Below are 24,846 nucleotides of genomic sequence, written 5' to 3' on the forward strand. Positions count from 1 at the left end.
GATGGGAAACAAAAAAGACCAACAAAACTAAACAGCCAAGAAGCGAAACGACACGACGGACAGGCTAAATCGTCCCCCTTTGAACTCGCAAAATCCACAAGACTAGTCTGGGACCTCGCCCGTAGTTTATAGTACAAGGCAAATCAAATCACAAGAGCCTCATCGCTGGCCTCGGCTAGAGTCCGCAAGGCTCGAACCGATCCATCCACGACTAGCTCTGCACATCATTTCCCCCAACTCGCAAGGCTCGAGATGAAGATTGAATCCAATAGGCCCGAGAGTGTTCAGCTAGCATCAACCAGCAACGACCGGTTCCGTTCCCCCCTTGTTCATGTAGATGCATGGATCCTGTCAAAGACTCAGAATCATCCTCCGACTTTGCCTAAAGAAGGCGCTGAACCTCGCACAAGCTTGTGTGCTCTCCCTTTCGCAGACGTTTCCCTCCTTGGTCGTGGTTGAGGGCGTAAGACGGAGGAAATATCGCCCGCACGAGACGAGAGACGGGACGAGACGCAGGATGCAGATCATCTATATTTATTGTACTCTGGCTGACTCATTTTGTTTCTTTAATTGAACGTGCTTGTTTGAAGTCGCATGCTCCTTTGCCGATTACATTCAGATGCATCTTCTTGTGCCCCTTGCCCTAGCCAAGAGTGGCTTTTTTAAGTCTAAATTTAAAATCTCAGCCCATCATCATTGTATTACAACACCACTCGATTATTATACAACTACAGCTATGACAGAATATTCGCGACTAAAAAAAAGCACAAATCTCAACGGTTAATCACAAAATCACATGGAAGGTAAGAAAGGGGGGGATGGGAAAGTAAGAATTATCCGTCTCCCGATAGACTCAGAGATTCGAAGGATTCCCACCTAGCCCAGAATTGAGATTATCGCGGGATGCTGACCCTGTTTTCCCTCGACACTTTTCTTCAGCCGCAATGTAACCTCAATATAAAACCGTGAATTTAACCTCCAATGGCTCCAGTTATTAAGGCTCGCGTGACAGTGGGCCCCCAGCTTGGATATGCGCTACCCGCGCTATTACACACAAAAGTCCAGGGCTTGGAAGCTTGGCTTCAAGATGCCGCTTTGAGCAGGGCCAATTGTCAAGTAATAAATATCGTATATATGTCTGTACGTCGTTGGAATACTAAATTAAGATAGGTAGGTTGGCAGACGAGCATAACCGGAGAACAACTGGAGCATGGCATGGCATGAGATTCTCAACATCTCCACGCAACAGCAGTTTGGATCAACAGGCACGACGTTGCTACCCCTATACAACACTTGAAGCGAATGAACCCAAAGGAATACGCAATCGAAATGCTCGAGGCCATTCGCTTTCACCGCCCTCTCCGATCCTACAACTAAAACCTCCCATCGCCAAATCCAGCCCTTGACTCTTTTTTGCTCTAGCCAAAGCCTTGTGATTCATCATATAAATTTCAAAAAAAAGAAAAAAGACGAGGTTGATAATATGGGTAACATGAAGCATCAAGTCATCAGCTCCTTGACATTGGAGCTTGCATTGCCAGTCCGTATCCCAAAATTTTCTAAAGCCTATTGTCGCTGCAAAACTTTGCTGAAAGCCCCAATTCTCTCATGATCGGCTCTTGCGGTCCCTAAGCATTCAATTCCGTTAGTTTCAGCTCACACAGAAAACACCGCTTGCCCTTAGAGTGATGGATGCTACTTACGTGCTAAGTCTCCGGGACAGCTGGTGCAGCTTCTTGTCATTATCCGCCTCTTCTGCCGCCTTTTGCAAGGCAATCGCTCTCTCCTCCTCTTGGTGCTTCACCACTTCGTCATGAGTCGGGGGCAAATGCTCGTTCTGCAAGTCGACCTTTCTGGCATCCTCGAATGAGCTAATCGCATTCTTGATACCTTCGGCGCCGAGCATCAGAGTACCAGCGGGGAGCCTTCCACCGGAGACAGTCTTCAGCTCCGTCACGCGCTCAGACTCCTCACGCAGAACCTGGAAGACACGCGACATGCGGCCAATGGCCAAAATCTTGTTCTTGATCGCCCTGCGCTTGAACTCAATTGAGTTGGGATCCTCCAGGCTACCAGGAAGAGATGGCGAGCTGGGGCCAGGAGAGTGTGAGGACGGCGTCTCTTCCTTGAGTTCCTCCTCCGAGCACGTGCTCAGAATGGCAATGAGCATATCCGTGATCTTTTCGCCCACAAATGGTAGCGACCAGGTGAAGACGTCCATGAAGTTGGGCAGCCAGTATGGATGAGGCGTGCAGTTGAACTGTCGAATATTCATAACATTGTTTTCGTACTTGAGCACGGCGGCCTTGTTATTGTAGACATCGAGGTAGTTTGGTGCCGAGAAGATGGTCATCACACTGGGGAAACCGGTCGTCCGCGTCTTGCGGTACATTCTGTAACCGGCATCCTGGGCCTCGTGGGCACGGATGACAGAGAGTAAGTTGTTCTTCTCCAGGAATGCACAGGCCGCGTGATATGAGAAGAAGTACGAACATCCTCGCACGTGGTTATGCAAAAAGAAATCGCTAGACTTTTCCTGTCCAAAGTCCTCGAGCGGGTCGGCCCATAGAATGTCGCACATGAGGCCCTGAGTCGGGGGCTCTCTGAATCGATCAATCTACATTGTTCTATGTTAGCTTCATGTTCAGGTGCATTGATTCCAAACGTTGGAATGTCTTACACTTCTCAGGTCGTCGAGCGTGTGCAGCTCGGGGCTCAAGCCACCGTGGATACACAGGAACTGCTTGTTCATGACGGCGGCCAGGGGAAGGCAGCAGAATGATTCCATGCAGGCTTCGTAGATGGCCTCTGAGTACTTGTGCTTACACTCGAGCTTGAAGGTGAAGTAGTCAGTCAGATGGCGACACTCGTGGTTGCCTCGCAGAAGCCACAATGTCTTGGGGTAGTGGATCTTGAGGGACCACAGGTAGAGAACACATTCGATACTGAAGTATCCTCGGTCAACGTAGTCACCAAGGAAGAGGTATCGCGTCTCAGCAGGGTCGCCTCCGACCTCAAACAGCTTCATTAAATCGTAGTACTGGCCGTGGACATCACCGCAGACGGTGATGGGGGCGTCCATCTCGAGAAGATTGGGCTCGGCACGCAGCAGCTCGGTACCCTTTCTGATGATCCACAGCGCTTGCTCCTCGGTGAGTCGGCCCTCGCGATAGAAGTGCTGCTTGAGGAAGTTGATGTCGGGCTTTTCATGGGTGTCGTCTTCGAAAAACTGCTCATCCGTGGGCTTGAACATGGCCGGCGCCTGGACATCTGTAGACGGGCGGTGCCACGAGCGTTAGCGATGCCATGTTTGAGACATTGTGCATGATGCGGTGCTGAATCCCGACGGCAGCCTCCCCTTATCAACAACAATGGCGGGGTAGTTGAGAGAGAGGCGGCGACGATAGAACATGGGCTGCAGGACAGACGTACCTTTGCACACTCGCTCGAGCGTGCTCACCTGAGTGCCATCCTCCATCATATGGATGGTGAAGTCGATCTCGGGCAGCGGCTTCTTCTCCTGAATTGCGCGAATGGCATTGTCGACCTGGGCGGTCCGTCGAGGCGCCTGATCGGCGTGGTCGCCTTCGGTGTCCATGGCGGGCGACTAGAGTGTTGAAGAGCTAAATAAAAACTGAGAGGCTCGAGAAAGTACAGGAGATGCTGTACTTGAGGATATTTGAGAAAAGAAGAGGCTTCTGAGGCTCTGCTCGGCGAGGGTCCAAGAGGTCGCAAAGGCCCTGGAGCGGCGGGAGCGTGGCGGGTAGCGGTGAGGGGGACAAGCAACAGGCCTGCAGCTGCTGGTTCAAAAGCTAAAGCTGGGGGCGAGACAAGGCTCGTGGCAGAAGGACAGACGACAGACGTTTGGCGTGGTCACGGAGTCCCGTATAGCTGTGCCCAAGACCAAAACCGTGCGCTGGCGAGGCAAAGGCGAGATAGGCTGACAGGAGAAGAAGTTGGGGAGCTGGCCATGGGGCAAAAGGGCTGGAGCCGGCTGCTAGGGACTAGAGGCTGCCTGTAGGTGTCTGGCAGCGCTAAAACTGCCTGCTGTCTCCTGTGCTGCCTCCTTGGACCACGACCAGAGACAAGTAGCCTTGGGTACCTTACTTTGGGCAAAGCGGGACAGGAGGTTATGCCCAATCACGATGGATTTTTAAGCATATTGCAACGGAGCACCGCCAAAGGAGTTGGTGCTGCTGATGCAGATATTGTTTTATAGAGTACATTTTGCTACATTTTTTATGAGATATCTATCTATTAGGTACATGTACTTGAGAATCTGATTAGTATCAAGGTACTACTAATTCCAGTAGCAGCATTGGTCTAGATGTTTTTTCTGGCGGCGCCGCCAGCAGTAAAATAAAGGGGCGGGGGGGTTGCCTCTGAGAGTCATTGACATCACTCCGATCCCCCATACCGTATCCGACTCTGGTGGCATATTGTCAGTAGTCTTCCCACTAGTAACTACTTTTCGTAAGAATTGATCAGTTTGGTTAAATGTTGCAAATAGCAGCATCTCCATTACTGCGAGCAGCTCGGAGCTGAGACCAAGCTGTTCATTAGCCAGACTGGCTGCCCCTCCTTTGTTATGCCTCCTCACGGTAAGACCAAGTAAGTACCATCGTGTACCTCGCTGGAGACCGCACAACGGAGCACAGCGCTTGGTCCCTGTTCCCGCTGGAGCCCCGCCCCAATTCCGCCGCCAGACCCTGAAGACGGTTTGCCGTTTGGGGTAAAGTGATGATGTAAGCTTCTTGGTTCCCAAAAGAGGACATGAAGATCAATTTGCTTGGAGCGTGGTTGTAGAAGTACAGAAGCTTCATGAGATAGATTGCTGTACACACGAGGTATCAAGCACTCTATGGTGCGTTTGATGTCATGCGAACAAGCCAAAACAAGGCACCATTTGATGAAAATAGGTAATTAGGATTTATAAAATATATTCATACCATAATCCTTTTGCTTTGCGAGACGCTAATCATAAGCAGCAAATACATATACATGCATCTTCTATTGTATGTTCTGTCATTCCGTTCGTGTCCTTTTTATTTGTGTGTATTTTATTCGTCTTTGGCCACCCTACAGCTCTTCATGGCAGGCTGTAACCGCCATCCACAATCATATCCAAGCCCGTGGTGTAAGAGCTTGCATCGCTCGCCAGGTAAAGGTATGCGCCCTTGAGCTCGCCGGTCTGACCCTCGCGACTGTAGATATATATATTAGCAATTGGACACTTTGCATAAGCAAGAACAGTCACTCTCAACGTACCCCATGACAATCTTGCCCTTCCAGATATTCTTCGTCTCGGGTGAACAGAAGGTGGAGATTTCAGTAAGAATGTATCCGGGAGATACGGTGTTGACTCGAGCAAACCCTGTCCACTCAACCGCCAAACTCTTGCCTATATGAAGTAATCGTGTCAGTCTTTGCCATCATCAAACCCAGGCCTGACCACTTACAAAAGTGAATCACGGCGGCCTTGGAGCTATTGTACACGGCCTGCAGCTGCGGAATGTTGACGATGCTGCCGCTCATGGATGCCGTCGCGATGAAGCTTCCAGCAATGAAGTTCTCCAGAGGCTTGCCGTCAATCGTCGTGCCCTGCTCCTTCTGGCGCCGGAAATGAGCGCCGGCGCTCTTGGCACACCACATGACGCCGTCGACGTTGATGGCCATGACGTTGCGGGCCGTTTCGACAGAGCCGTCGATGAAGGCGCCCTCGGTCCACGGGATGCCAGAGTTGGCCACGAAAATGTCGAGACGGCCGTTGAACTCCTTGACGATCTCGGTGATGGCCTTGTCGACATCCTCGGCCGAAGTAACGTTGACCTGGTACGCCTTGCCTGCGCGGGGTGTGATTCACAGCGTTAGCAAACGACCAACATTCTCCCAAGAACAAAGCCCGAAACAAATCATCCCAACTCACTCTTGACGCCGTACGTCTTGGCAATGTTCTCGGCCGAAGTCACGGCTTGCTTGTTGCTGTTGTACCAGATAGCCACATTGGCGCCAGCCTCTGCAAACGCCTCGGCAACAGCCAGGCCGATGCCAGCTCCAGCGCCCGACACGATTGCGGTTCTGCCCTTGAGAGAAAAGAGGGGCAGCACTCGGTCGACGTTGGGGACCGCCGAGTTGTCGTGAGGAAAGGTGCCGTTTGTTGTTTGGACCATGTTGGCGGTAGGTTGTGGTAGGTAACGGGAAAGATGTCGATTATGATAGACAGTTATAAATAAGTAAATCAATCAACAAAAGAAGAAGGGTATCAAGATCACGACTGCTGGCCAAGTGACACTATCACGAAATGCTGCGGGGAGAGCCGCAGATGTGGCCATGCCGCACCTCTTTATACTCGTACACAGAACAAAACAACATGTCACCGCTTTCTTTCCGCCGCAAATACTCCGTCCACGAAACGAATCAATTCAAGGCGGGCCCGTCGGTGCGACATTTACCACCATTTGTCCGCGTTGACGCGCTCCAATGTCGACTCGTTATTTCTGATATGCTTGACCTCGTCACTCCAGCCCATGTGGGGTTTTCTCCGTTGTAAACGGCCTGGCGTCCGACCCCACGTCCAATGTCGAATTATTGCCTGTACAATGTACGAGTCCTTGCGGCTGGTGCCAGCTCACAAGCGTGCATTTGATGTGTCGGAATGTCACCGTTTCAATTGATTGGCAGCTTGCCATCCCGTGTCTACAGCAGCCCACGTGCTCTGCTTCTTCGTCCGTTGTTCTGCGTGTGCCTGAGCGTTGTCCGAGATCTTCAGGACCCCTCAAATTGCCATCCATCCAATGTACATACAATGGATCAAATGATACAACTTCCATGTCCCCCCCGCCAAGCAACCGAAACTCTTTGGGACATTCCGCCAGCCGCTTGTTGGGCAGCTAAACAAGCCCAGCGCCAGCCCAGCCAGCTAAAAAATGCTCCTAGCGGATCCATGTCCTTTTGCGAAGTCGGACTATGGCTGAGTCTGGGAGTTGCGCCTGAAGATCCCACGTCATAGGCAGTGGGGGTTTTGGGATGCGTCTTTTGCTCGTGTGTTTGGAGCTCGAATGTTGTGGCTTGGGGAATTGATAAGATATGCTGTTCAATTAACGGAGTTGTTTGCCGTGATTGGGTGATTTGTTGTATGAGCGGCAATTGAGAACCGGGATCAAAAGCCGAAATCACGAGCGGAATCACCCAAAGTGTCTATACCGCAACAACAGCTCCTTCACAATTCTGTGTTTTATCATTGACATGTTCATTTATAGACTACAATATGTACTGACTATACGAGGCATATACTATAGTACCTATCATCTTTCCATGTACGAATCCTTATCGTAGTTGCATGTTCGATGCAATCACTTCCTCGCGTGGAAAATTGGTCATTTTCCAACGGGAGATAAAGTCATCGCGGCTGACTATTGCGTACTATTAGCCTTTTACAATTCGCAGTCATAAAGTTTCCATGAGCAAGATAAAACATTGGTGGCCGAATGACTTACTATAGGCACCACAGATGCGCCGCAATCCCTCAAATGCGCTTCTCCCATGAAGTACTCGCCAGTTATCAAAGACTTGTTAGAGTCAGTACAACGTCGTGATATCCAATCCCACGGAATAAGGTTACTTACTCAAAACTCGCCCTGGCTCAAGCTGAAACCAATATTCGCTTTCTTTACGCTTCAGAATCTCGTCCCACTTTCGTGCTGCCTGGTACCACGCATCAACGTCGATATCCACAGGGACTACTCCTCGGTCATCATTGTTCCACCTGATCCTGTGCAGCTTCTCGCCAGTAGCTTCAATCACAGGATATGCCATATCCGGCGCAATTGCAACGCCCTGGTTGCCACTAGCATGCCACGGGAGCTTGACCTTGCGCAGTATCTCAAAATCTCCCGGCGATTCCTTTCTAAGTGTCTCGGCAGCATGGAATCCATCTACAAGCAGTGATTGTCCGCCCAGCACCTCGTCAGCGGGCTTATTCGTCGGTGGCGTGTGAGATAGCAGGTGAAATGCTTGTAAGCCCGCGGGCTCGGTAAAATAAGTCGTGTCCGTATGGGCCGGGAGAGCCAGATTGGTGTAAGCTGTGTCGGCGAGAGCTAGGTCCGGGATGAAGTCGTAAAAGCCTCCGTAGTGAGTATTTCGAATTGGCCCAATTGTTTCCAAGAGCTTCTCCGTATCCTCTGGAGTTTTGGGCGAGTTGGTAACGAAGCAAAACCCATATTGGCGCTACTCATGGTAAGTTTTGGTCAATCACGTAAAGAGAACAAGTACGCACAATCTTTGCCGTCAACTCAGCCATTCCCTTTGGAGAAGTGCTGTTCATGACATTCTCAAAATCGACTTCTGGAGGAGCTGAGGATACCGTCGCGCCCCATAGCCTTCTCTCGCTGGAACAGTATTAGATTCCATCGTCTTACAAGCTCACTTGTCCTTACTTACTCTTGAATTGTGGGCTTCTTATTATTCGTATCCTGAACGGTAAAGTTGAGCCAAGACCATGGGTAGTAGCTTTTATGAGAATCCGACCCTGACAGTTGTCAATTAGTTTCATCCCATGGATGCTCAAGGCAAAATATTTTGGAATAGTGAGTACATAGTATATCAACGCCGTCACTTTTGGGCGAAATTTCTGTAGGTGAAACATCCTTAGGTATCTGGAAGCACAGAGATATGAGCATTCGACAACATTGTGAACAGTAATGGCTTTGGCCAATACTTACGGCAAAGGTATCAAAGTTGCGCTGTAGGGTATCCTGGTTTACGCATTTGGCGCAACGGCAGTTGTCGCTGTAGAAAGAGATTCGCCGGTTAGTGTTACAATTCATGCTTGATGCCGTCACTGGTGGCATGTGAGCGCACATACCGGAGCCATATTTTAGACCTAGAAACTGCGATTAGTGATTCTGTTTTGCGCGTGGCTATCAGTGATAAAACAAATGAGGTCCTTACAATTCAGCTTTGATAGGGGATCCGGAGTCATCGCTCTTGAAAACGAGTCCTTTAGGGCTAGTCTCGAGGGTTGTCGCATAGAATCGTGACCTTGGGAGAGCAGCCGAGGCCTGCCGAGGGATGAAGCTGAGGCGGCGGCCAAGGCCAGAGCTGCAAGCACAGCACGAATTAGCAAAGAACAAACTGCTCAAAGGGCAAATGAAACTATCGCAACCAACCTAGTTGTACGGCCCTTGAGCAAAAATAACATGGCTCAGTGTGTAATGAGAACGAATGGGGAGAATCGGCCCATGTTTCCATCAGCCCGGCACCAAGCTCTACTTGTAGCGCGGGTATCGCTAGCATAGGGCGGTAGCTACAGCTGGTGCCAAAAGCCTACGAACGCTAGAAAAAGAGGGCCCGGTACTAGGTCTAGGTGGTAAGAAGTCGGATTGGGTCGTCGTCACAGTGCTATAGTTGCACTCCGCAGGAATGGTTCACGAGCTTCACAGCATTTTTAACCTCACCCAAGGTCCAGAGCGGCTAAGTCCGTCCAGTTTCTAGCTAGAGTCCTAGGCTCTTCGACTTCTAACAATAATCAAGGACAAATAGTAGTTAGGGACCACGCTTATTAAGAAGCTCTCTCCCACTCAGCTTCTCCAATTAGGATGTAGGTTAAGAGAGGATGTATTTTGTCAGCTCTTTCCACAGCTGGGTTCATGCACACTTAAACATGTACCTTTCAGCCACGTGAAAGTGCGCTTAGTCGACATGAGCTTAGCTGTACATTATGCTGAAGATAATCCGACTTCCGGGACTATGTCTGCGCACATCAAACAACTTCCTAAAAAAAAGTTGAAGTCAGCCATATTTCGCCATCCTTGTACAGCAAGCTCCTTTGCTATCGCTCATTATTTTCCCTTCATCTCTGTCCTGCTGCGTGATTTGACGACTCTTTCAGCGAGGCGTTTCCGATCGCCGCATCGCACAAATCTCTCCGATCTCGATACAAACGCTTTGCGCCGCGCCCTGCTGGTCATGGAAGCATCGTCCTCGAGCCGACGCCGCTGCACCAAAGCCTAATTCTTGTGGTAATACAAGGGCGTGGATCCCGGGGTGGAAAAGGTCTTGCAGCATGAATTCGCGACAGCGCGGGTTCGACACGTTTTACGACGATCAGGTCGCAGCCCGTCGACAGTTTTACGCGCGCGAGACTGCCGTGAATCGCATCAACGACTACGCCGTTCTCGTTACCGTCGCAACGCTCGTGGTAACTTTGCTGGCCAAGTTCTGCAGCCCTGACGGATCGATTGAGGGCATCTTCTCACTGGTTGGCGGTTTTCTATGGGACGCGTTGGTGTTTCTAATCCCCTCGCCGCTGCTCTTCGCAATCGACAACTGGATGGACTCTTCCGCGACACGACCGATGCGCGATAATACAAACCAAAGCACCTATGCTGCTAAAAGCAAAGCTATGCGGAGGGTGATGGGCTTGGATCGTCAGGATGGCGTCATGAACTCGGTCCTTCGTGCTAGAACAAGAGCATTGTCTATGACGGGAAGCGTTCTGGGCCTGAAGATCGAATCGGACCGGCCGGCGGGATTGGGAAATCGAGATAATTCATGCTACCAGAATAGCGTTCTCCAGGGGCTGGCTTCACTGCACTCGATGCCCGATTATCTCGCAGCTTGTCTCAAGGGTGTGGACGAGACTGGCCATGCTGCTGATGAAAATGTAGCACACACGCTGCGGATGCTCATTGCGGATCTGAACGATGTTTCGAATAATGGGAAAACACTTTGGACGCCTTCTTTGCTTAAATCTATGAATACATGGACGCAACAAGACGCGCAAGAGTACTATTCCAAGGTGTTGGACGATATCGAAAAAGGAGCAGCGCTGGTGGCCAAGAACCTGTCTTCTGATAAACTCATGGGGCTGGAGACTGGCGAGTATAGCAATGCGGACGAGCGTTCTACCAGTGAGCATAGCGACGATAGCGGCTACCAAAGTCAGTCATCGAGCTCCAGAACAGACTCGAAAGGAATTGCGCGGAATCCCTTGGAAGGTCTTCTGGCTCAGAGGGTGGCGTGCGTGCAATGCGGCCATTCGGACGGATTGTCCATGATTCCGTTCAACTGCCTGACTCTTAGCCTTGGACTCGACAAGAACCATCACGACTTGTATGAGCGACTAGACTCCTACAGCAAAGTCGAGGCGATCGAGGGAGTTGAATGCCCGAAATGCACCCTGTTGAAAGCGCAGCGACTCCTCACCAAGCTCGTGGAGAGGTTGGAATCGGGGGGTTCTACGAAAGAGCAATTGGGCGAGCCTCTGCGAAGACTGGAAGCTGTTCAAACAGCCCTGGAGGAAGATGATTTTGAAGAAGAGACGATCAGGGATCGCTGCAAAATCCCGGCGCAGAGCAGAGTCAATGTGACTAAGACGAAGCAAATGGTGATTGCGCGACCGCCTCAAAGTCTGGCCATCCACGTCAACCGATCCGTTTTTGACCCGTCTACCTTTAACATGATTAAGAACTCCGCACCCGTGAGCTTCCCGATGACGCTGGATCTGGGTCCATGGTGCTTGGGAAGTGCAGAACCAGCGAAGCCCGTGAAGGAAAAGGCTACAGATGAGAAGGAGGAAAAAGACGACGAAGAGCAGTGGCATCTGGACCCCATGTCCTCCATGGTGGCGGGAGACTTGGGAGAGTCGAGGTTGACAGGGCCCATCTACGAGCTGAGAGCAGCTGTAACACACTACGGACGACATGAGAATGGTCACTACATTTGTTATCGTAAATACCCGCCTCTCAGGCCAGAAAGTGTTGATGATGCAGGCGATGACAAAGAAGCTGATTCGCCCGAGGCGGTTGACGACATGCCAGCAGACCCGAATGCAGAAGAGACAACAGAGAAAAGCACTAGCAAGATCGACAGAGATGCATCTTGGTGGAGACTCAGCGACCATAACGTGTCACAAGTCAACGAAGAAATAGTCATGAGCCTGGCTCCCGGAGTGTTTATGTTATTCTACGAGTGCGTCGACCCCTCTATGATACTACAGTCCGAGGTGGAAACCGGGGCTGCGGCGTTTGCAAACACCGAAGCACAAGACGCCGCTGCGACGAAGCAAGACGAAAGCAAAGCGGTGAATGGAGCCGCCGTTAACCCAGTAACAACGGTATTACTCCCGAAAACTGTTGAAGAAGAGACAACGCCGCCTTCAGAGGGAGTAGCAGATACCATGAAGGCTGAATCAAAGGCCGCCCCTGGAATCGCTTTGGAAGAAGGAGACAAGACGTCGTCGACGTAACATTGTTGAGGCGACATGCTTTTTTTTCTCTCTTCATTTTTTTATTCTTCGTCTTGTCATATATACCTGCATAGCGACGGCGTTGGTGAGATTTCAAAAACAGGATCAGTGGGACTTGGGTTTTGGCGTCAATTATATGGAGGAAAGCGGGTTCAATGGGATATTTGAACGGTAGATGCTATGAATGCCGTAAATGGGCGAGAGATTGAATACCAATTTACCACGGTGGATGTTATACGAGCAAGAATAATGTGTAGTGTTCCTCAGTGTACTCTGTGGATATTTCCAAGGAGTAAGAAAGAGAAGAAACAGAGTCGGGGTGTTTCGGCGTCCGATGGAAACAGAATGACCCATGGACTGTACGAGTATTACACGCCACGCCTCACTCTGCGTCACCTGTAACCGTTGCCGCGTGGTGCGATTTATTGGATGGATCGGGAGGATTGAAAGACGGGTTGCGCCGAGAGGAGACGACACAGCCACGCAGGACTAATTTGATGCCCATTAAATCCATACGATACCCAGTTCTTGTCGGTACTAGTAGCAGTAGTGTGAGTGATAGTCGTCAAGCCATAGGACGCGTCGTCCCGAGACGAGATTGTTGCACCAGACAAGAAAACGTGTGAGTAACGTGGGAAGAGAAACAGAGTTAGTTGAGTTGACGATGTACTCGGATTAGCATTGATTGTTGTTGCTTCTGCCGTTATTGGGTCGTGGTCTGGATTTCTGCGGGCAAAGCGACTACTGCACTCTAGCCTGGCCCCGGTCGCAGAATTATGACCCAAGCTGGAAAAGGCCCAGGATCCGACACGGCCAGGGAGCGAGAAACAAGCACTACGCTAGACAGGGGCGCCTTGAATCTCGGCCCAATCGGCGCCCCGTCGCCAAGGACCATTGGCGCTTCTTCCCGTACAGATTTAGCGGTCATGCTACCTGTATGGCCGCTGTTGGCAGAAAGCTTGGCGGGCGAGCAAAAAACTTTCATCTGTACCGTACAGAAATAGTGCTCACTCAGGGGGCCCCAAGACGGCTTAGGCGAGCATCCAAGGGGGTTGTTAGCATGGATTGATGTTAGTTAGCATGAGCAGGGCTCCAGGGGAAAGGGAACCAATCCATTCATGGGACCCCTTTTTTTTCTTTCCGGCGAATCCATCTGCTTGATGCAGGATCAGGTACGGAACAGGGGGGAGGGAATGCTTGAGCCAAGAGATTGCCTAGGTAAAGGAAAAAGAAGAGAGAGAAAAGGCAATTTGTTAGCGATCCATGGATTGATTGGTGACTAGCTAAACGCGGCTAGATAAGATGAGGCAGCGTGAGAGAGATGGATGGGACAAGATCTGGTGGGTTTGTGTTTGGGTGTCTGGGGATTATACAGTAGTACTACAAGTGCTGATGCATAGATAATGTACTTGAGGGGCGATGAGATGCGATGCGATGCGACGCGGTGCACGTGTTTGTCATCGATCAGCGGTGATGCCCTCTCAGACGAGTACGGAGTTGGTACCAGACAGCAATCAAATTGGCGGATGTTGGCTCTGCTCTGGTGGCCCGTAGATACGAGGTGCAAGCAGCTCTGCGGTGGAGATGGTTTGAGGCAGAGGCCCGCTAAAACAAGTTCAGCCACGGACGGGTTCCGGACGTCTTTGGAAAGGGTACGGGAGCCGTGGCTACGACAGCTCGCTTCAGGTGGTGATCGACTCGAGCTCGTCCTTTTCGTCTTTTGGGCGTCGGCAAAATGCGATGGGACATGAAGAGGCAAAAGGCAAAAAAGGACTGATACAACCAAAAGCGTCTTTGTTCGGAGGACGGGTGAATGTACCGGCAGAATACAGGACGCAGTTGCCAATGTGGCCAGATGTAATTCAATGCAATGCCATCGATGGAACTCTCAATTGATGAATGTCAATATTCCAACACCGGAATCTCCATCCCACTATTGACGCTATTGCCTTACGGAGGCACCAGACATGTGCATCATCGATTTCTCTCGCTTGGAGCAACTCGCGGTTGCCGCCGTGCTAACTCGCTCCTTTGTACCTCTGCGCCTCTATCAGTGCGCGTAGTGCCAAGCGGTACTTCGTATAGAGTACTGGACCGTACTTTGGCCGTACCTACCGCTGTAATAGCGCGTGCTCCGGATACAGACACATGGACGCCTTGCGCCTACCAAACAGAACCGCGCATTCCCCAGCTGGGGCAATTCAAACAGACTCTGCGACGTGGAAGCTCCTTCCATGCCAACCAGAAGTGGCAAGCACGGTAGGTGCAAGGTAGCAGTGCTTGCCGGTGGCTTACCTACAAAAGTACAGAAGTACAGAAGTACAGACTTAACTTTTGCCGTCTTGGACCGATCTGGACTGGTCAGCATCGTTCTTGCTCTTCATAAGTGCGGTGCTGTGCTCTTTCCCTTCCCTCGCGCCGCCGAGCTTCCCATCCTTGGAGCCTTGCATTTTTGCCAGATTCCTTTTCTTTCCTTTATTCTTTGTCGCGCTCCTTGTGGTGATACGAGCGAACCATCGTCGACTTCGTTTTTGGGCCTTTTAATGCGCATTTGGATTTGACATTCTCTCAGCTCTGCGGATTTTTTTTGCCTGTTCTTTTTGGTCGAGTCGAAGCTGCATGATAATTCTTGATCGCCCGTTCTTTTTTTCCCTAGCCCGCGCCTTGTCTTGGCATTGGTGATCTTGACCGAAACCGCACACCCTGGTAGCTCTGCACGATACAGGAAGTCGAGGAAAGACGACAAACGACCAGACCAATTCTGAGTATTTCGCTGCGATTTTGGATCGGATTGAATAGGCGGATAATCACGCCGTTGCGGCTTATTTTTGCTCGATTTACACCGTCGCCGACCGACTTTGTTGCGCCGTGTAACTCTTGGCGGCACAGCTCCAGACGCTGCGCAACGCTGCCAATCAGTTCTGTTAACAACGGTCATCGCACGACATCTCCGCTTCCACCTTTTCTTGTGTTGACGGGACCGGGCGGGAACGCCAAGGGAACTGTCACCTCTGCCGAGCTGCACAAGGACTACAATTGCCGGTGCCAAGCCAATCATGACCGTCTCAAATGCCAATGGAGGCTTGCTGCCCATGATGGAGGTCTTGCCCTCTGTCAAGTTCCAGATTCCGGTTTGGGCACACATAATGTAAGGAAGAATGCTCTTGTGCGGATGCTGTGCCTAAGGGGGGCTGCGGGTGTTGCGGGAATATTACGAATGGGAACGCTGACTTGCCTGTAGAAATTGGATGTTCTTTTCGAATGTCACCATCATCTTCAACAAGTGGCTAATAGACACTGCTGGATTCAGTAAGTATCCAATATCCACCTCAGATGCCCAGCCTGGTCTTTTTGGGATAAAAGAAGCTAACGAGCAATTACAGAATACCGTAAGTTGGACTCGCGTGGATTGCTTTCTGGGGAAGAAAAGAGAAAGAGGTTCTATATTTGAGAGTCGTGTACTGACCGCTGATGACAGCCATTCTGCTTACTTGTTGGCACCTCATCTACGCCACCATTGCAACTCAAATCCTCGCTCGCACGACGACACTCCTTGACTCCCGCCGCAACTTTCCCATCTCCGGCCGTCTCTACCTCCGCACCATTCTCCCCATCGGCCTACTATACTCCGGCTCTCTCATCTGTTCTAATGTCGTGTACCTCTACCTCTCCGTCTCCTTTATCCAGATGCTCAAGGCAGCTTCTCCAGTTGCTGTGCTGTTTGCTTCGTGGTCCTGGGGCGTTGCCGAGCCGAACCTCTCCAAATTCATCAACGTCTTGGTCATTGTTTTTGGTGTTGCCGTGTCTAGTTTTGGCGAGATTCAGTTTTCATGGGTTGGCTTCTTCTTCCAAATCGGAGGCACTTGCTTTGAAGCCGTTCGCGTTGTCATGATTCAAGTCATGCTCAGCGGCGAAGGTCTCAACATGGACCCCCTTGTCAGTCTCTACTACTATGCACCTGTCTGTGCGGTTATGAACTTCCTCATTGCCCTCGTCAGTGAGATACCCAAGTTCCAATGGGAACACGCCGTCCATGCTGGCTTTGGAATGCTGTTCCTCAACGCTTCTATCGCCTTCATTCTCAACGTTGCCAGCGTATTCTTGGTAAGTCAGCCCCCTTGATCCTTCTGTATATACGTATACAGATGTTTGGCAATAACTGTCGAATGCTAACGGAATATTCTTGTGCAGATTGGCAAAACCTCAGGTCTAGTCATGACCCTTACTGGCATCTTCAAAAGCATCCTGCTCGTGGTCGCTTCCGTCCTCATCTGGTCCACTCAAATCACCTTTCTCCAAACCGTGGGCTACACGATTGCTCTTGCTGGACTCACCTATTACTCTCTCGGCTACGACCAACTCGTCAGCCTTGGAACGGCGACACTTGCTTGGACAAGTGAGTTCTTTGCAGCGAACGGTGGTGCAATGAGGTCAAAAAGACTCATTGTAGTTGGAATATCTTCCTTTGTGGCCGTAATCGTGGTGCTCGAGTTGACCATGAGCGAAAGGGGGAGGAGGATGCTGGCTGGTCCTTCATGGCATGGAAGGCATGGTCATGGAGGTCAAGGAAGTCAATGATTGATATTTAATGATGTTGAAGATAAAAAGCGAAACGATTTTAGCATTTGCTACGAGATGAGTATATGATGGGCGTAGCGAACCACAAAAAAATAAGAATAATACCCCTTTTAATTCGAATTTGGTCTATTCATCCAGACTGTGTCCATGTCACTCGAGCAACGTCTTCATTAATAATGGCTTTTCGGCTTTCTTGCCAGTCTTAAACGAATTCTCTTTGCTAAGCTCAGGTAAAAAAACACCCCTTCGGGCTATATTTTCTTTTCCCCCTCCCTCCATTATCCAGGGTATAAAGTCTTCTCTCTTTCATCAAAAAGAAGCCAAGCAATAGTACCGTTTCCGTTACTTCCAAACTGTAACAAGTAGTAAAAACGTACGCGCACACATAAAAAAAAAGGAGAAACATGGCATGCTCATGCTATCCCATCTTCTCAAGGCTTCATCGGCTCCTGCTGCGACGGCGGCTCCGGCTTCGGTGTCTCTCTCGGCGGGGGGATAGGCTGCGGTCTCGTCTGGTCCGTCTGTCGCGATCTCGATCTCGGTCACGGTCTCTGTCACGATCACGGTCTCTGTCTCGGCTGCGGTCTCTCCGGTCCTTGTCCCGTTCCCTATCCCTATCGCGGTCACGGTCACGGTCACGGTCTCTATCGCGGTCTCGTCGGTCCCGATCTCGATCTCTGTCTCTGTCTCTGTCTCTGTCTCGCTCGCGGTACCGGGTCCTATCCCGACTGTTGCTCCGCGATCTGCTCCTATGTCGATCGTCCCGGGCTCCAGGGGCATATCTGTCAACTGCTTGTCCATCACCCTTGTGCCGCGCGGCAAGTGTTCTCTCACCACTGTTCTTCTTGTCGTCCACGCCGGGGATAGGCAGGCCCTTCTCCCTGGCGTCCTTCTGAGCCGCCAGGTATGCTTTGGCCTCCTTCTCCCGCTTCTTGACTTCTTCGAGTTTCCACTCCTCGAGCTCGTCCTTGGAAGCTCCGTGCGGCACGGCGGATGATCCTGGCCGAGACCGCGAGCGGCTTCGTCGGTCGCTGGCGCGGTCTCTTTCCCGGTCCCGGTCCTTTCGGTCTCGATCCTTGTCTCTATCGCCGGATCGATCACGGCTGCGGCGACGGGGCGAGCGTGCGTCTGACCTGCCGGGGTAGTAGGAGTCTGCTGCGCCGCGACGGCTATCTCTTGACCGGCTGCGTTGTCGTCGAGCACGGGAACGGCTCCTATCGCGTCGATCAGTGCGTAGACGAGAACCGCTGCGGCTTCTATCACGCCGGTCGGTTCTTGTAGCATGTGAGCGCGAATGCTCCCTCCGGTCCCTACTTCGATCTCTGCTGCGATCCCTACTACGGTCTCGTCGTTCGGTCTTGATTCGGGAGCGACTCCTCTCTCGCCTAGGAGATCTAGGTCGTGACCGGCTTCGAACTCGTCGTCGTGAGCTGCTTCTGGCAACAGATCGGTCGCGTCTGAATCTCGAGCGACTTCGCTCACGTCTGTCGTCTCTTCGGCGCCGAGACCGACTCCTGTCTCTCCGCAGCTTTGAACGGCTTCTATCCCTTCTATCTCTAACTTTAGAACGACTACGATCGCGCCTTGGCGAGTCTGAACGATGATCACGGCGGCGTCGATCATCCGTGTCTCGTGGGCGGCTTCGATCCCTGTCCCTGTCGTTGTCTTTCTCGTGAGTTCGTGATGCGCTTCTGCTAGAAAGGCGCTCGTCCTTTGCTCCTGATAGTTTTGGATCGATGGATGATTTAGAGTCTCTCCTTTCGCTTGGTTTTCTAGACTCTGCGGTCTTGGAGGAGTCTCTTCGAATCGGGTTAATGGCCGAGGCTGGGCCAATCTTCCTGGGAGGAGGGGCCAAGGTTGAATCGATCTCCATCTCGGTCTTTGTGCGTGTCGATTTGCTGCTTTCTCGCAACAGATCGGCCAAAGCCTCCTGTTCCAGTCGCTCATGATCCTCCTTGGACATCTTCTCCTTCATCTCTTCAGACAAAACCACCTTCTCCTTGCGAGAGCCATCGCGATCGCGGTCACGATCACGATCACGGTCGCGGCCTCTGTCTCTGTCTCTGTCTCTGTCCCTGTCCCGATCTCTATCTCTGTCCCGATCTCTGTCGCGATCGCGCTCCCTTTCTTCCTTCTCTCGCTTCTCTCGTTCCTTGTGCCGTTGCTCTCGCTCCAAGTCACGCTGTCGCTCTCTCTCTTCGCGCTCTTTCTCGCGCTTTCTTCGGCGCTCATCTCTTTCTTCTTGGCGTTTGAGTTCGGCCTTTTCACGCTCCTTTTCTTCTCTGCGGCGTTCTTCCTTAGCGATACGCCGCTTTTCCTCTTCAATAGCAGCTTCTTTCTGCTTCAGCTCCTCTCGTACTCTGTCGCGTTCGGCTTGCTTGGCTGCGGTGTCGGCGGCATATTCTTCGTCTGTCTTGGCTCCTCGTTTTTGCTCTTCGTTGGCGATTTCCTCACCGATTTCGGCTCGCCTGGTTTCCCGAATACTCTGCTCGATTGCGCCGACGTCAATCAGTTCTCCGATGACTTCCTCGGCCTTGTGATACACTCCCGATCGCTCCAACGCGCCATCGATGAGAGCTGCGGCCTTTCTACGGTCCAACGTCAGGAGCTGATGGGGATTGCGCTCGACTTCTTGCTCGGCCACCTCGAGGATGGCCTTTGTAACTTGAGCCTCGTAGTCCTGATGCCGAGAAAAGGAAAGAATCAGTAATGCCCAAAAGAAGAAAAAATCACGCTTCAATTATTCTGCATACGCTGGCTGCAAACTTGTCCCAAACCTGCTTCCGTATTGAATCGTAAGCGCCTTCTTTTTTGAAGCTATGTGCCAGAGACTCTATCGCCGCTCGTGTTGCAGACGGCAACGGCAGTTCAGAAGCCTTGAACTTCCGAGATGTCGTCTCCGCAGCCGATTTGCCTGCCATGTTTGTCTGTTCTGCAGACGTCGCCATTGTGCTGAATTTGCCTGCGCGTGGCGTGATGCGCGCGTCTCGACTAGAGATGGAGAGTCGCTCTGCTCGAATCAAGACATGCCGCTAAATCGAAAAAGCGAATCGCAGTGCCCAATCCAGCCTCGTAATTAAATCAAACTGGAGGGCAAAACCTCTCTTGACACCGTCTATGCCATTTGCTGAAGGGAAAGTTCCGTGTTGAAGGGCAGAAGTGGGAGTATCATCAGGTGAACGCCTGCTCACGTGACAGCAATCGTACGTTGGTATTCAACGATTCAGAGCGGGAGCAAACGCATCATTCAATAGGCGAAGATATTGGTATTGCTCACTTTTTTATAGCTATTTTTGCCTTTTTGTTTGTGAAAACTTACAATTGGCTCAGTGTAATGTTGCTGTTACATTGGGAACCTTATTATTGCTGAGCCATGCCCGGTTAACAACATGTACCCTGCACTGCCTGCTGATATTTGCCTTTGACTTATTCGCAGCGTTGGTATTGTCTAGGTAATTATGCAGCTGGATAATTATAGTCATTAGAGTCAACCCATCATTTATTATATAGCAACAATACTGAAGTATTGACTGTATCTCGCTATCGAATCTGCGTCTGTGGCTTATGCTGGCTGCTCATGCTCTGTAGCAATATCACGAGTATGCTGACTGTCACTATTAAGGCTATCTCTGTGTAGTTCAATTTTGATAATAACTTAGATAAAACAACCACAGCCAAGAATGGAGCCTGTAATGCTGTCATGTACTTGTCATTGTAATATATTCATTTCATGCTATATCAACTACAGAGCAAAATCCTAAACCAGCCAACTAGATACCACTCAATGCTCTGCTTTCTAATAGAGAAAAAGAACGGATAGTTTCAGGGCTATTCGTGCACGCATATGAATGAAGGCATAATCAGGTGTTGTCGTTCCATCATAAAAGTCGTTGTAGCGGGGATTTTCTTCTTCTTCTTCCTTGTGCTGTCGTCCACAGGAGATATGTACTGATATCTCTCCCATCTTTTTCCGTTGCCCCTTCGTTTCTCGCTGGTATACATGGCCGGTTTTAGGCCTTTCTCATTTCGTTTTCGTCTAAAACTCACCATCGCCACCGTGTCCGACCATGTTGGCCATCCAAAGACCAACCAGTCCCCACCAGCCGATTCGCCATCCCCTCCAGAGACCTTCCATGCCCTGGCCCTTCTTGTAAGTCGGTAGGAGGTTCTTGGTCTTGACCTTGCCTCGCTTGCTGATCACGGGCTTGGGTGGGATCTCCCGAGTGCCTTCTTCAGTAACGATGTGGTACATGGTGCCGAAAGTGCCATTGTATTTGCCAATGGGAACAATGGTCTCCAATGCTGGCTCACCGTCATTGAGAGCCTCCAGGTACTCCGGTTCGGAAAGCACAGAGAGCTGGCCTCGTCGCAGTACAGTCTCCAGGGGAAGCTTGATCAAAATTCCCACCGACGAGGCAAAAAACTTGGCGGCGGAGAATGTCATGGGCGCAATTTCGCTTGTGATCATGAACTTAGTCTTGAGCGCCAATGGGGTGGAGAGGGTGAAGATGGGGTTGACGAGAGAGTGAAGAATGGTGGGAACGACAATGGTGGAAGGGCAGTAGTAAGATGGGAGAGCTCGAAGGCTTGCAATGGTTCTTCGCTGTCCCTTGAAGGGGTTGGTGAGGATTAACCTGTGGCCATGTTAGTATGATGAGGGTAAGTAGTTAGTCTATGCAGTTGTATCACATACCTCGTGCGTATGAGATCTAGAGGCGCAAGTGCGAGGCTGGTTGTGACTGCAGCGGCGGCGGCCACGAGCAAGGAAGCCCAGGGATATGGGGAAGCAATGTCAACAAGACGCTCAATGTTGTCCTTGACACCCAGGTCTGGCACATTGAACACAGCACTCAGGAAGCTTCTTGACCAATTCTCTAACAGAGACTGCAAGACGGTGTACAGAAAGGTTGCATTTGCCCCCTTCCATACCCCCCATGCGCCGTCCCTCTGCCATAGCTGCCCAATGACGTCAAGAATAGCATCAGACCGACGAAGATTTAAGAAGTGCTCCGGCATGACGGGCACCTTTTTCGGTGTCGTGGGAGACTGTAATGGAGATTCTGCACGCCGGCTACTGGGTCGCTTCTCAGGCTGAGTCTGGCTGGGGCCCCAGGGGTTGGGTATAGCCGGATCGCTGGATGTGAAATATGCCGGTTCCTCGCCATCAGATTCCTCCTGTTACAGTTCTTCATTAGCTTAAAGAAGACGACAGCTAGAGAGGGTACCTCCGAAGGACAGCGCTTACATCAAATGCCGAGCCAGCTCGACTTGATACCTGAGGGACGGGAGCAGGAGTTTCTGGTTCGGCAGCTACCATGAGGGCAGCCTTTTCATCCTGATCCCGGGCCTGCAGGATCATCTTGGCAACCTCGAAAGGCTGCCCGATCAAGACGGACATGTATTTCCATATCAACTCATCGACGAGCTCCCTGGCGCTTTCGACAACCGACGGCGAGGGTTCGCCAATCAACTCCTTGTAGTCGAGATCATTCAGCATGTGCTTCGCCTTGGAGGCGTACTTCGCACCACTGGCGACATCGTAGCTGTTGCCACCAGAGAACGGATTCGAGCTCGGGATTGCTACCGGTTCTGCCCGCTCCTCGATTGTGGGAGGCCGGTAATACGGCCGCAGGGGATTGGGGGTAAACTCCTTGGGGGATGACATGATTGATTTCAAAAAGAGAGAGATTCCAGATCTCTACCTTTTTTTCACAACCCAAGTTGGGCTCCTGTGGTCGATAAAAATGCAGTCATTGGCAAGCTGGGGGGTAGCTGCCGCTGCCCACTCCCCCGTTAGTTGCATTTAGCACCCGATAAGCAACCCTTATCACGACGGAGCGGCCAATTCCCAATAGTCACAAACAGCTTCGGAGATCGAAGGCTTCTAGCGAACCAAAGACGGTTTATTACGAACATGTCCGGCTCTGCTCTTTTGTGATTCTTTCGGCTATTAAAGTGCTACGGCCTTGTCTTTGGACACTGGCGATCATCCAACCCAGCCCAATCCCAGTTTGCGACGCTCTTGCAACGGGTTTTCTTCCTTGATCCCAAATTTTTTCTCGCTGCCACCGAGTTCCGATCAAGTGCTCCACATGTCGGCCTCAAGATCGCTCTCACGAAGCCTTGCGAGGCTGTCGCAAGCGGGATGCCGTCGAGCTCCCTCCACGAATGCGCCGTATAGAGGCTTGACCGCCTTACCGAGCCCTATCCTTCGATCCGCACCTACATCGCGAGCTCTTCAATCTCTTCAATTGTCTCCGAGCCGTCGCGCATTCTCTACAACACCCCAGCGGCGGCATGGCCATGTCACCCCGCCAAAGCCTGGTGAAGAGTGAGCAGCAATGCAATTCTACACACACGGAGAAAAAAAGAATCTTGGCTAACATTGATGTAGGCTCTGGGTCACATTCATCGATAAAGAAGGCGAGGAGCACAAATTCGCCGTTTCAGCGGGCGACAACCTGCTCGACATTGCCCAGGCCAACGATTTGGAGATGGAGGGTGCCTGCGGAGGATCATGCGCATGCTCGACTTGCCATGTCATCGTAGAGGGAGAAGATCATTTTGACAAGATGCCCGAGCCCGAAGACGACGAGAACGATATGCTGGACCTCGCTTTTGGGCTGACCGAGACAAGCCGTCTGGGCTGCCAAGTTATCATGACCAAGGAGCTGGACGGCTTGGTGGTGAGGCTGCCTTCTATGACGAGAAACATGCAAGCGAGCGACTTTCAATGATTGGGGCGGGAGTCGTTTGATATGAATACGATACGGCATACACCATAGGAAATTGGAAACTCTGTATAATATTGAACAAAATAGAAGCGGTGGAAATGGGTCGGCGAGCCTCGGGGTTGGGCGCAAGCATTTTGCCCAAGGGGGGTATCTTTGGGGTAAAATTTTGTATACCTAGTGATGAGTACTGTAGATCTGAAGACAGGCCGAACTTCGCTCCCTGTAGAGATACATATTGCAAAACAAGAAAAAAAAAAATTACAAAGAAAGACAAAGACACATCCCTTACGCCTCTTCCAACGGAGTCTTTTTTAAGCCGCCTCCTCCCGATGCAATCAGATCCAAAAAGCCCTTCTTACTCATCTCATTGACCTTTTCCTCCCTCGTCTTATGGCCGATGACGCCCTCCTTTCTCACTGCCCTCTCCGCCTCAGCAGCCTGTACCTGAGAGGCTCTTACGGCATTGAACATGCGAATGACACCCCTTTGCGCCGTCTTGCGAAGCGTCTTTTCAATCGCCAGCATTTCCGAAGTTGTCATCTCCGGCTCACCCGACTCGTCCACCGTTGCCACCAGAATGTCCTTGATGCGGCCCTTTTCCAGCGCGACTCTCTTCTGCTCCTTGAGCTTCCTCCTGGCCTTTTGCTCGAGCGCGATATCCACGGCAGCCTTGGAGGCCTCGTGGGCGGCTGCGCTTCGAGACAGCACGGGGTCGGATCGTTTTGACGCGGAAAGCTTGGTCGATAGAATCTTTGAAAGCGAGGTTGCGAAAGCAGTGGGGTCATTACGTTTTGACTTTGTCTTTGCTGCGCCTACATCGAGGTCCATGTCGTCGTCGTCATCGTCATCGTCATCGTCCTCCTCGCTCTGCTCCTCTGCTTCATCATCCTCCTCCTGCTGCTGCTCAGCTTCCGGCTCTGGTTTTTTCGACTTTGATTTTGATGTCTTGACATTGGTCTTTTTTACAATGGGCGCCTCCTCGTCTGAGCTTGAGGAATCGTTCTCTCCAGCGTCGGCGACATCGTCCACGGGCGCATTGTGAATATCATCGTCGGAATCCAGCAGGTTGACCGCGTCAAACGTCTGCTGCTCCTCTTCGTTTTCCGAGTCGCTGTGGTATGCTTGAACTTTTCGCTGCTTCTTGGTCGGGCGATGTGACTTGTTGTCGTTGCGCCGTTTGTTATTCTTTAGTCCAGCCATTGTGTTTGAATTGCCCGTTCCAGATATACCAACAGGTAAGTTTTATGATTGCTGTCTGGACTTTTTTTCTGAAAAATCAAAAGGCCT

General features: G+C 51.2%; 9 protein-coding genes across 9 annotated transcripts; 3 read left to right on the plus strand and 6 right to left on the minus strand.

Moving 5' to 3' along the window:
* Positions 1-1,606: 1,606 nt before the first annotated feature.
* T069G_00336 (calcineurin-like phosphoesterase domain-containing protein) lies at positions 1,607-3,598 on the minus strand (the record flags this gene model as incomplete). The annotated part of the gene is made up of 4 exons (XM_056167546.1): positions 1,607-1,628; positions 1,704-2,617; positions 2,681-3,270; positions 3,433-3,598. 4 exons carry the CDS (start codon positions 3,596-3,598, stop codon positions 1,607-1,609), a joined length of 1,692 nt encoding a protein of 563 aa, XP_056032862.1.
* A 1,491-nt stretch (positions 3,599-5,089) lies between these two features.
* T069G_00337 (enoyl-(Acyl carrier protein) reductase domain-containing protein) lies at positions 5,090-6,170 on the minus strand (the record flags this gene model as incomplete). The annotated part of the gene is made up of 4 exons (XM_056167547.1): positions 5,090-5,204; positions 5,269-5,401; positions 5,460-5,843; positions 5,927-6,170. The coding sequence occupies 4 exons, from the start codon at positions 6,168-6,170 to the stop codon at positions 5,090-5,092; spliced, it is 876 nt and encodes a 291-aa protein (XP_056032863.1).
* A 1,156-nt stretch (positions 6,171-7,326) lies between these two features.
* On the minus strand, positions 7,327-9,199 carry T069G_00338 (taurine catabolism dioxygenase tauD, tfdA family domain-containing protein; the record flags this gene model as incomplete). The annotated part of the gene is made up of 10 exons (XM_056167548.1): positions 7,327-7,412; positions 7,497-7,568; positions 7,626-8,226; positions 8,276-8,387; positions 8,440-8,527; positions 8,594-8,654; positions 8,721-8,787; positions 8,864-8,881; positions 8,950-9,099; positions 9,168-9,199. 10 exons carry the CDS (start codon positions 9,197-9,199, stop codon positions 7,327-7,329), a joined length of 1,287 nt encoding a protein of 428 aa, XP_056032864.1.
* An 864-nt stretch (positions 9,200-10,063) lies between these two features.
* On the plus strand, positions 10,064-12,247 carry T069G_00339 (ubiquitin carboxyl-terminal hydrolase domain-containing protein; the record flags this gene model as incomplete). Its single annotated transcript, XM_056167549.1, has 3 exons — positions 10,064-10,940; positions 10,998-11,019; positions 11,083-12,247. The coding sequence occupies 3 exons, from the start codon at positions 10,064-10,066 to the stop codon at positions 12,245-12,247; spliced, it is 2,064 nt and encodes a 687-aa protein (XP_056032865.1).
* A 3,056-nt stretch (positions 12,248-15,303) lies between these two features.
* T069G_00340 (triose-phosphate transporter family domain-containing protein) lies at positions 15,304-16,829 on the plus strand (the record flags this gene model as incomplete). The annotated part of the gene is made up of 5 exons (XM_056167550.1): positions 15,304-15,395; positions 15,489-15,556; positions 15,726-16,351; positions 16,439-16,643; positions 16,756-16,829. The coding sequence occupies 5 exons, from the start codon at positions 15,304-15,306 to the stop codon at positions 16,827-16,829; spliced, it is 1,065 nt and encodes a 354-aa protein (XP_056032866.1).
* Positions 16,830-17,264: 435 nt separating this feature from the next.
* Positions 17,265-19,773, minus strand: T069G_00341 (COMPASS (Complex proteins associated with set1p) component shg1 domain-containing protein; the record flags this gene model as incomplete). Its single annotated transcript, XM_056167551.1, has 5 exons — positions 17,265-17,593; positions 17,660-17,866; positions 17,959-18,339; positions 18,401-19,505; positions 19,579-19,773. 5 exons carry the CDS (start codon positions 19,771-19,773, stop codon positions 17,265-17,267), a joined length of 2,217 nt encoding a protein of 738 aa, XP_056032867.1.
* A 1,088-nt stretch (positions 19,774-20,861) lies between these two features.
* Positions 20,862-22,490, minus strand: T069G_00342 (uncharacterized protein; the record flags this gene model as incomplete). Its single annotated transcript, XM_056167552.1, has 3 exons — positions 20,862-21,459; positions 21,519-22,000; positions 22,071-22,490. 3 exons carry the CDS (start codon positions 22,488-22,490, stop codon positions 20,862-20,864), a joined length of 1,500 nt encoding a protein of 499 aa, XP_056032868.1.
* Positions 22,491-22,917: 427 nt separating this feature from the next.
* Positions 22,918-23,562, plus strand: T069G_00343 (uncharacterized protein; the record flags this gene model as incomplete). The annotated part of the gene is made up of 3 exons (XM_056167553.1): positions 22,918-23,156; positions 23,220-23,326; positions 23,375-23,562. The coding sequence occupies 3 exons, from the start codon at positions 22,918-22,920 to the stop codon at positions 23,560-23,562; spliced, it is 534 nt and encodes a 177-aa protein (XP_056032869.1).
* A 282-nt stretch (positions 23,563-23,844) lies between these two features.
* T069G_00344 (rrp15p domain-containing protein) lies at positions 23,845-24,759 on the minus strand (the record flags this gene model as incomplete). The annotated part of the gene is made up of 1 exon (XM_056167554.1): positions 23,845-24,759. One exon carries the CDS (start codon positions 24,757-24,759, stop codon positions 23,845-23,847), a length of 915 nt encoding a protein of 304 aa, XP_056032870.1.
* Positions 24,760-24,846: the final 87 nt, after the last annotated feature.

The sequence above is a fragment of the Trichoderma breve genome, chromosome 1 (genome assembly GCF_028502605.1).
Source record: "Trichoderma breve strain T069 chromosome 1, whole genome shotgun sequence".
Taxonomy (NCBI): Eukaryota; Fungi; Ascomycota; class Sordariomycetes; order Hypocreales; family Hypocreaceae; genus Trichoderma; species Trichoderma breve.